Raw genomic sequence first — 9,731 nt, 5'->3', positions numbered from 1 at the left:
ATGCTTTGCCACAGGACATCCATTTAAAAATATGTCTGAGCATCCCACTTCCAAACGGAGTTTTCAGCTCAGCCTTTTCCACCAACTGCTGACAACATATTTCCCTGTAAATCGCTTGGTTTTCAGGGTGGATGGTGGTGTCTAACAACTGTAGCAAAAAGAGATGGCGGGGATGGGTCTGTGGCTTTGGGGGAGCTGGGCGCGCTGCGCGGATACGCTGGACGCGTGTGTTTTAGGTGATTCGCTGGGAATCGCTAAAGCTTTTCCTCTCCGATATGTGAGCGCGGGTGATTTAAGCGATGCATTACAGGAGGGGTGGACACCAACGAGGGTTTGCACCTCCTCTGTTTGCTCTCACATGTTTGTACAACTGCCTCTCCCCCGGCTGGGCTGCCTGCCTGCAGGCAAAGCGCTTTGCTGCCTGCACCGCCAGCGTGAATTCCCCCGAGAAAGTTTCCCTGCCCGGCTGGGGCTGGGACGCGACCGCCTGCCTGCTGCAGGTAGGGCGAGGAGGCAGGGAGTACCCCACGCATCACGTTTAAGCCCACTCATCACAGCTGCGTGGGTAATTCACGAGCAGAGAGGAGGGCTGAGTTATCTGGGGGCGTTTTCCACCTGGAATAGTCCCCGCAGCAGCGATGGGTGGGCGGAGGGGTGCCCGAGTCCCCGCTGATGCCGTTCTCCCCTCTCTCTGCACAGGGGGGTTTGCAGAGCTGCTCCTGGTGCTGCTGGGGCTGAAGGTGCCCAGCGCCCTGGGCTGCCCCACCGACTGCGTGTGCTACCCGTCCCCGATGACCGTCAGCTGCCAGGCTCACAACTTCGTCACCATCCCCAAGGGCATCCCTGAGGACAGCGAGAGGATCTTCCTCCAGAACAACCAGATCACCTTGCTGCTGCGGGGCCACTTCAGCCCCTCCATGGTCACCCTCTGGATCTACTCCAACAACATCACCTTCATCGACCCCAACACCTTCGACGGGTTCGTCAACCTGGAAGAGCTGGACCTGGGGGACAACCGCTACTTAAGGGCTTTAGCGGCAGACACTTTCCAAGGGCTGGTGAAACTCCACGCCTTGTATCTGTACAAGTGCGGGCTGAGCTCCCTCCCCAGCGGGATATTCGGTGGCCTCCACAACCTGCAATACCTTTACCTGCAAGACAACCACATCGAGTTCCTTCAGGATGATATTTTTGTTGACTTGGTTAACCTCAGCCATCTTTTTCTCCATGGAAACAAGCTCTGGAGTCTCCATCAGAACACATTCAGGGGACTAATAAACCTGGATCGCCTGCTCATCCATCAAAATCAGCTGCAGTGGATTCACAGGCGGGCTTTTCACGACCTCCGAAGATTGACCACCCTCTTCCTGTTCAATAACAGCCTCTCGGAGCTGCAGGGGGACTGCCTGGCCCACCTGGGTGCCCTGGAGTTTCTCAGGCTGAACGGGAACCCGTGGAGCTGCGACTGCAAAGCCCGTTCGCTCTGGGAATGGCTGCACAGGTTCAGAGGCTCCAGCTCCAGCGTCATCTGCGAGTCCCCTGAGCAGATGCACGGCAAGGACCTCAAGGTGCTAAGAGCAGAAGACTTTAGGAACTGTTCGGGGTCCGAGTCGCTCCATCAGATAAAAACACATACGTTCTCCACAGCAGACAGAGGAGCCTCCAAAACCCACCACCCTCACCACTCCTCCAAGGAGAAGGGGAAGGAGAGAGGGGCCGAGAACAGTTTGCACAGCAGCCAGCCCGCCGCCCCCCCCAGCTCCCGGCCGGGCTATCGCAAACCCGGCAAGAACTGCACCAGCCACAAAAGCCGTAACCGAACCTTTAAACCGGTATCCTTGGGGCCGCGGAAAAACGGGCAGGAGGTTCCAGACTATGTGCCTGATTATCAGCACAAATTCAGTTTCGGGGTGATGCCAACGCTCCCCCCCAGACGCAAGGGTAAGTGTACCCGGCGGACGCCCATCCGCGCCCCCAGCGGGGTCCAGCAGGCAGCCGGCTGCGCGGGGCTCAGGGCATCGCTCCTGGTTTTTATGATGGTCTTAGCGGCCATCATACGCTGAGCCCCCGGCGGCCGATGGAGCGAGTCTGTACTGCCACCAATCTACAAAGGACCAGAGTTTCTTTTCTTCTTCTTTTTTTGTACGTGGCGAGCGTTGGCCTGGCGAAGGGAAGAACGTTGTCTCGGCTTCTGAGTCTCTCCGTGCCCGGCCGGGCTGCCAACGCGGACTGTGCCGAACGCAGCGGGAGCGGATTAAAAGGCATTATCACACCTTGTCACAAACAGCCTAACCGAGCACCTACAACAAAAAAAGCCAACCTTACAAAAACCCAGATAACAGGGATGGTAGCCAACCGGACAGATGGACTGTATCCATGCTCTTGTGAAATCCCGTTCATTTGAGAGCGCTCTGAACGACCCCTCCAATTACCGAAAGGAACATAATTGCTGTAAAAACGATCACCAGTTAAGCCTACACCGTTTCTCTGAAAGTGAGTGCAAGGACACTGATACTCATGTAATAAGGACATTGGTTCTCCCACGTTTTAGCCCTTTCGGCTCCAAACCCAGAGGTCAAAGTTGGCTGGGAATCTCTTAGAAGACAATCTCAAACCCCTGAATATCTCAGGCACTACAGCAGAACAGGGCTTGCCTGCTGGGCTTGGAGTAGCCAACAACCAAAGGAAAGACTGATTAGAGGTGGAATTAAACAACAAACCCAACACTTAAAGAAATGAGGTATCCACAGGAGGTGCGTTTTTTTTTGTAACCATGTTCACACGTCTGAAAAAAAAATCAACCCCAACAAATGCACAGGCTCCCCCCTTCCCCTCAGTTATCCATATGTATGTCTTATAATGTTTATAAACTATATGGAAACTATATCTTCAGAGCTAAGGATTGTATTGTTGAATTTATAGCAGACCAGTATATGATTTTTTTTTTTTTTCTCAAGAAAACAAACCGGCAGCAGTGCCTACAGATGCTGAAAGCCATCAGGCGGGCTCAGTACGCGCGGGGGAACCACAGCGGACCAATGTTCTCAGCAATTCAGAGCACTAAACTTTGGGAGGGGTGGGGGGGGTTGTGTACGATGCAGCAAAGCCCACGTCCAGAGAGCCAGACCTCACCCTTACTTACATCCTGATTTGTAACTGGGGGGAGAGCGAGATTAATTAGTCCAAATAAATAGAGCCATAGAGCTCTGTCTCCAGAGAGCGCTGCGAGGCCCCGGGGAGGAGAGGGGCTTTTTCGGGGCTGGAGGCAGAGAGGGGCTTCCCAGCCGTGTCGGTGGCGTGAGGACCTTTATAGCTGGACTAAGGTTTTCACTGGGGCAGCAAGGAGCAGTTCCCAGGCTGCAGATACTCCTGACAGTGTCAGGAGAGGTTTTATTTCTTAAAAGAATCAAGTTGTGTCACAGGAAGAGGCAGAAAGGGGGAAACTGCAGCTGGGAGAGGACCAGCGAGAAGCGCAGTGCCCAGGGTTTCTGGTCCGCCATAGGAGAGAAAAAATACATGGTCCAAGAGAGCCATACGAAGGGGGTTGTGGCCAGGTGGAGGAGAGGGAGCAGATCTGCTTGTTCCCCTCATCCCGAATTGAACCCCGTGGCAGAGCGGTGCATTTGCTGGTCGGGGGCACGGCGGAGCCGGCGGCATCACCGATGGCAGCCCACGGGCCCGGGGAGGTGCTGCCCAAATTCCGCAGTCGGTGTGAATTCCCTGTCAGTGTGGATATGTGAGACCAAACAGACACTGAAGTTAATGAAACAAGGGAAATAAAAGTGATCTTGGACAAGAAAAGGCTGCTGTTCTTTTCGTAATGATATCCCAGCGACGCAACGTTTCTAGCCCGTAGCTCACGTGTGGGGCTGGAAAGCCCAAAGGAAACGGCTCGTGTTTTCCATCAGACACACCACTAGCTTCAGGAAAAACGGGCCAGCTCAGGACATCCGCTCTCCCAGCCGCTTTGGGGATGGGGAGAGGGTATTTACGCAGCAGCAGATCCCCTGGAGGCATCTGGAAATGAAAAGGGAAACTCCCAAGCGAAAAAAAAAAGAAAAAAAAAAAAGAAAAATTCCCTGATACGCTTATTTTTAAGAGCAGTTGGGTGCTGGGAGCGGCAGCTGGGGGGGGCCCGGTGTCCTCTGCCCACCTCGCAAGCGAGGAGGGGCAGGGGCGTGGATGCTTTGCTTTTAAATACCCTTCTTGGGGAACAGCAGGAGTAACTCTGGGAGGGGAAAGGAAGAGGTTACTTCATCAAGCCCTCTCCCTTCCAGCTCCTACCCAAACTTTTCTGTCTACAGGGCTCTGAAGCTCCACTAAAGGGATGTCCAATGCAGCCAGAACAAATAATCCGTGATCTGAAATAGCTCCCTCATGTCCTACTCTCTATAACCAATAGCAACTGAATGAGTCTGGCACTGTCCCTTAGAAGTGGAGAATGTTGTTATGTTGGTTATTTCGTTTCATACTCTGGAAATCAAAGCTCTCTGTGGGAGAATGAAGAAGAGAAGCACTTTATTAATTTTTTTTAAGTCCGTGTGTAACTTCTTTAATATAGGAGTGAAATGTCAGCACAGGAGATGCTAATGTTTTATAAATGATTTGGGTGCAGCAGGCACAATGGATAGTCTTTGAGATGAATTATATTAGAACAGACTATGCCTGGCTCAAAACCATAATTGTATTTTTAGTATCTTTTCCTTTAACATGTAGGAAAAATAAAGGCAACTCCGTGGTGTATTACGAGCCTTGTCAATCAAGCGCTCTAACTCCTAGCAATAAAGGCTACTGTTTAAAAACCAGAAGGGAGACATGATACACTGCTAAATAGGAGGCGTCACTTGACATGGACTATAGGTTTCTGATGTTCCTCCTGCCTTTCCCTTAGCGGCCATCCCTCCCCGTGCCCGTCCTTCCTCCTCGACCACAGCTCTTTGAGGATAAACCAAATTTTTATGGCATGCTCTGACACTTAGCCTCAATAACTAACTCCCCATCTGCATGGTTCAGCTCTACCACGGCCCCGGTTCGCTGTCATGTGTTTTTTCCCCAATCCCTTCATACAGCATGTCTTCGTGCATTTTGAACGCTGCTCGGAGGGCTGGCACAGATCCCCTCTTCTCCGAAGCAGCACTCCCACGACCTCAAAGCAAACACCTCTCCAGCTGAGCGGGCGCAGGTACAACCACGACTTGCCAGAGCTAGTCTGGCTCAGGCTGGAGATAAGTTGGAGAAATTTGAGATTTAATTAGAATCGCTCCCAGACACCAAAAGTTGGGCGGGGAGGTCCCTGGGGTGAGGGCTGAACCGCCGAGGTGGTGGTAAGCACCATGGCCCCTCTGAGGCAATGCTGGGCAGGGGTCCACGTGCTCCCGTTTGGAAAGGCTGGATTGATGGGCCAAGGCCAACTGTGTGAGGTTTAACAAGGCCCAGGGCCGGGTCCTGCCCTTGGGTCACACCGACCCCAGGCAGCGCCCCAGGCCTGGGGCAGAGGGGCTGGGAAGTGCCCGGCGGAGAAGGCCCTGGGGGTGCTGGCTGACAGCCGGCTGGGCATGAGCCAGCAGTGCCCGGGTGGCCAAGGAGGCCACCAGCCCCCGGGCTTGTGTCAGCCCTGGTGTGGCCAGCAGGGGCCGGGCAGGGATGGGGCCCCTGTGCTCGGCACTGGGGAGGCCCCACCTCGAGTGCTGGGCTCAGGTTTGGGCCCCTCGGGACAAGAAGGGCCTGGAGGGGCTGGAGCGTGTCCAGAGAAGGGCAGCGGGGCTGGGGCAGGGTCTGGAGCACAAGTGTGCTGGGGGGCGGCTGAGGGGGCTGGGGGGGTTTAGCCTGGAGAAGGGGGGGCTGAGGGGAGCCCTTCTCGCTCTCTGCAGCTGCCTGAGAGGGGCTGCAGTGAGGGGGGGGCTGGTCTCTGCTCCCAAGTTATTAACGATAGAACAAGAGGAAACGGCCTCAAGCTGCACCAGGGGAGGTTTAGATTGGATATTAGGGAAAATTTCTTCACTGAAAGGGTTGTCAAGCGCTGGAACAGGCTGCCCAGGGAAACAGTTGAGTCACCATCCCTGGAGGTATTTAAAAGATGTGTAGATGTGGCACTGAGGGACATGGTTCAGGGGTGGACTTGGCAGGGTTGGGTAAAAAGTTGGACTCGATGATCTTAAGGGTCTTTCCCAACCTAAACGATTCTGTGATTCTATAAACCTAAACAGCTCCGGGCTCCACAGCTCTGCCTGGGCTCCCCTGGCCGTGCCACCGTACCCCTTCCCGGCGACGGGGGAACGAGCTGTGAACTGTAGTTCGCTATCGCCAGCTCAGCGCGTGGACGTGCACCGACTCCCCTCTCCGGGGTCCGGGCAGACAGGCTGCCTGTTGCCGACGTGGTTAGACGCTGCCGATAGCTCCCCACAGCTTGGCTGCAAGCTCTAAATGCCTCCCTTGGGAAACATGTCACTTGAGCATTTATTTGCTCATCGGTTTCCCATTCCTTCAGCGTTCTCCGGTCTGCCGCCCGCACCACGCGCTGCGCTGGCAGACGAGACGAGTCCCTGTCGGTGCGGCTGCCTTCCCCTTATTTACCCGATTGCATCAGTGAGCTTTAATGCTCACACTTTGGGCTGTTCATGCAAATCCTTTCCATTAAAAATAAACGCCAGAGAACGCAGAAGAAACCCCAGACTGTGCCGCTGGAAACTCACCCCCGGCGGCAGAATCCCGTTTCCTGAGTCGGAGCCAATTTTCTCTCCATTGTACCACTTTTCCACAGTTTCATCCCATAATTGCTAATACGGAGCTTTTCATACATGCTTTGAAAACGCAAACCATACGACACTGCATCTCTTTTATCCTCCCAGGCAGGATAAAAACCAAACACCTCTTGGATATTGAGAATAAATTTTTAGTTTTATCAGTCTAAAGCAAGACCGCAAGTCCGCAGTTTCTCCTATGTTCCCCATCGCCTCCCAGGCAACACTTGTGCCCCCCCAGCACCAATTCCAAATTACTTCCTTTGCCTCAGAAAGCTGCTCTGCGACACGTAACCCCCTTCAGAGGGACGGAGCAGAACAAAAGCATCGCTGCACATTTCTTATAAGCCAAATAACACTTTTTGTGGTCCTTCAAGTTCACCTTTCCCTAAACCCTCCGCGTTTCCCTTTCCGTCGCTTACTGTCTCCTTGAGGTCTCGCAGGCTGGCATCATTCCTCTGTCCCACCAGCCCCCTTCTCTCCCGTAACGCATCCAGCACCCCCAGAGCTCACGACTGCTTTGGTCGTGAGATCTCCAACACCAGACAGTGCCGATGAGAACAGGGATCACAGGGACGCTCTTGTACTGGAGTTTGTGGGCTACAGATGGAAGCAGACGCGCCTGTGAGAACAGGCCACGGCGACCGCCGCGGCGCTCACGTTCTGCAGCGCGTGTTTTCGGGAAGGTGTCACGCTGGCATCGCCGGCGAGCCAAGCCACCTCTCCAGCCACACAAGAGCAGCCCCAGGAGCAGCACCCCGCCGGAGTCCCCATCCATCTCGCCATCTCCCAACACACCCCGCCCTCCCCTCTCCCGGAGAAACTGCCTTCAAAGGGGAGAAGGGTCTTTCATCTCGGTGACCACCTCGGTCCCTGGCCCCTGCTCAAAAGCAGCCAATTAGGTGAACAAAAGCAAGCGCGGTACCACAAGCCCGTCGCTGCCTGGCTCATTGCTGAGCGGAGCCGCTCACTAAAATCCATTTTTTCCCCCCACCCTGAGAATATGGGTGAAATTCTCCGCACGCCCAGCGCTCTGCAGACACATCTTTATCTCTCTGCAGGCTCCTTGGCTCATCCGCACACCGCGAGTCCTTTCTGGAGCTGCCCTCCATCCTCTTCCTCCTTTGTGAAAACAGAATCAAAATAACTGTTTAACAAATCAGCCATTACCTTCTCCCATGTCACCAATTCCCCGCTATCATTTCGTAATTGGCCAATTTTCTCTTTTACCTTCTCTCTGCTCTGAATACGTCTCTGGAAGCTCTGATTGTGTGTTAAAATATCCTCCCTAATTCACTGCTCAATATCTTTTTCTGCTCTTCTAATTGCCCTTTTAACTTGCTTCTAATTTTTTTATAAATCTCCTAATCCTCTTCCTGCACAAGTTGTTTACACGCACCGGAGAATGTATATGTATTAGCAGCTGTTCCTGGGTAAATAACGCACAAAACAATATTACTGCCTCACGCAAGCTGCAATTACTGCTTTTCTCAGAATAAGCCCTGTTTAACCCTCCTATTTAGGGCACACGCCCCTGCTCTCGCTGCACATCTCCAGGCTATTTCACTCCTGCTGCAGAACATTAACACCGCCAGCTCCACCACAAATCGCTCGCTATCTTCTGGAAAAAAAGAATTAAAAAAAATAAAATAAAAAAAAGAATCAAAGGATAAAGGGATAAAGGGAATGGTATAGTTACGTTCCAACAAATCTTTTTTTGGGGGGGGGAACACCGCTAGAAGAAACGAAACGAAATAGCTACACGACTCGAACACAGCGGCACAACCCCAAGTAATAAACAAATTTGATAGTCTTGGTGCTTTTGATTTATGGACAGCTTACCGTGCTCCCTGCTCGCAGGGAGTCGGCTGTCAGAGCCCTCGTGCCGCAGAGAGGCAGCGGGTCAGGCAGGCGCTGTTTGCCATCCGCTTGGTAAAAGACTTCCTAAAATTACTCAGAATTTCCTTTCTCTTTTCTATTTTGTCTCTCAATTTGTTTGCGGTCTCCTCCTCACAAAGCACTGCAGTGCCTGCCAGATGCTTTGAATTCTGTATTTTCCAGCTAAAGGGTGATGCTAAGTCATGGATTTAAAGTTGCACACCTCGTTCAGGTGAAAAGACGCAGGCCATTGCCCAGGGGACGCGCCCCTGGCTACAGGCAGAAGCCAGCGTTTTGCAACCCGACCCTGACCTTGCTGGGGGACAAGGGGCCGGGGGCTATTTTGTACTTAGAGCCAACACTTGGGGAGGCACCTTGTTGCTGCCTAAACACCGAATCATGATTTACAACAGTGTCCTGGCCACCAGAACATCTCCGGCCGCCTCTGTCACCTCCATCCTGCCAACCCCAGGTCCTGCTACGCCCCGCGAGGCCGCCTGCACCTGCGCCGAGCGTCGCGCCCGCCTGCGGCCGCCCGCCCAGGGGAGAAAAGATTAAAAAAATAATAGTAATGGAGAGGGAGGAAAACCAAAATCAGGCGGAAATAGTAAAAGCTCACCTCCTGCTTTTCAGAGGCTGCTCTGCCACGCAGGGTCATAAGCAACACACTTCTAGTAAAATACAAAATTGTTCCTATGACAGACTGTGGATTTCCGAGGCTGTTATAGAATAACCAGACTCTTGGCTATTTGCTGACTTGCCCAGAAAGATTTCCCTTTCTTCCCCGCCTCCGTACACTTTATTTCCCAGAGAAGTGGATCCTGCTCCCAGCAAGGGTTGCCTCCCCCAGAGACGGATTTTGTTTGCTTCAGTCTGAGCTGCGCCGGTTTCGTTTGATCCCCCTCCACCCCGCGGCTCCCGCGGGCAGGTATCGCAGCATCCTCAGCACAGGGCTTGGTGCTGCACCTTCCCCACCTCGCAGCCAAGATTTAACACCTCCGCTTCAAGCCTGCCAGCGTGACTTGGTTATTATTTTTCCTACAGACCTAGTGGAACTTCTCTCAGACCTGATTTCTCAATAGTGCATACAAATTGCTCTCCCTGGAAAAGGTT

General features: G+C 53.2%; 1 protein-coding gene across 1 annotated transcript; it reads left to right on the top strand.

Annotated features, from left to right (window-relative positions):
- Positions 1 to 619: 619 nt before the first annotated feature.
- Positions 620 to 4,613, top strand: RTN4RL1 (reticulon 4 receptor like 1). Its single transcript, XM_064467932.1, has one exon. It carries the CDS (start codon positions 639 to 641, stop codon positions 2,061 to 2,063), a length of 1,425 nt encoding a protein of 474 aa, XP_064324002.1. The 5' UTR covers positions 620 to 638; the 3' UTR covers positions 2,064 to 4,613.
- Positions 4,614 to 9,731: the final 5,118 nt, after the last annotated feature.

Source organism: Phalacrocorax carbo, chromosome 17 (genome assembly GCF_963921805.1).
Source record: "Phalacrocorax carbo chromosome 17, bPhaCar2.1, whole genome shotgun sequence".
Lineage (NCBI taxonomy): Eukaryota > Metazoa > Chordata > Aves > Suliformes > Phalacrocoracidae > Phalacrocorax > Phalacrocorax carbo.
The sequence above is the reverse complement of the archived record's forward strand: the minus strand, read 5'-3'. Positions and strand labels throughout refer to the sequence as shown.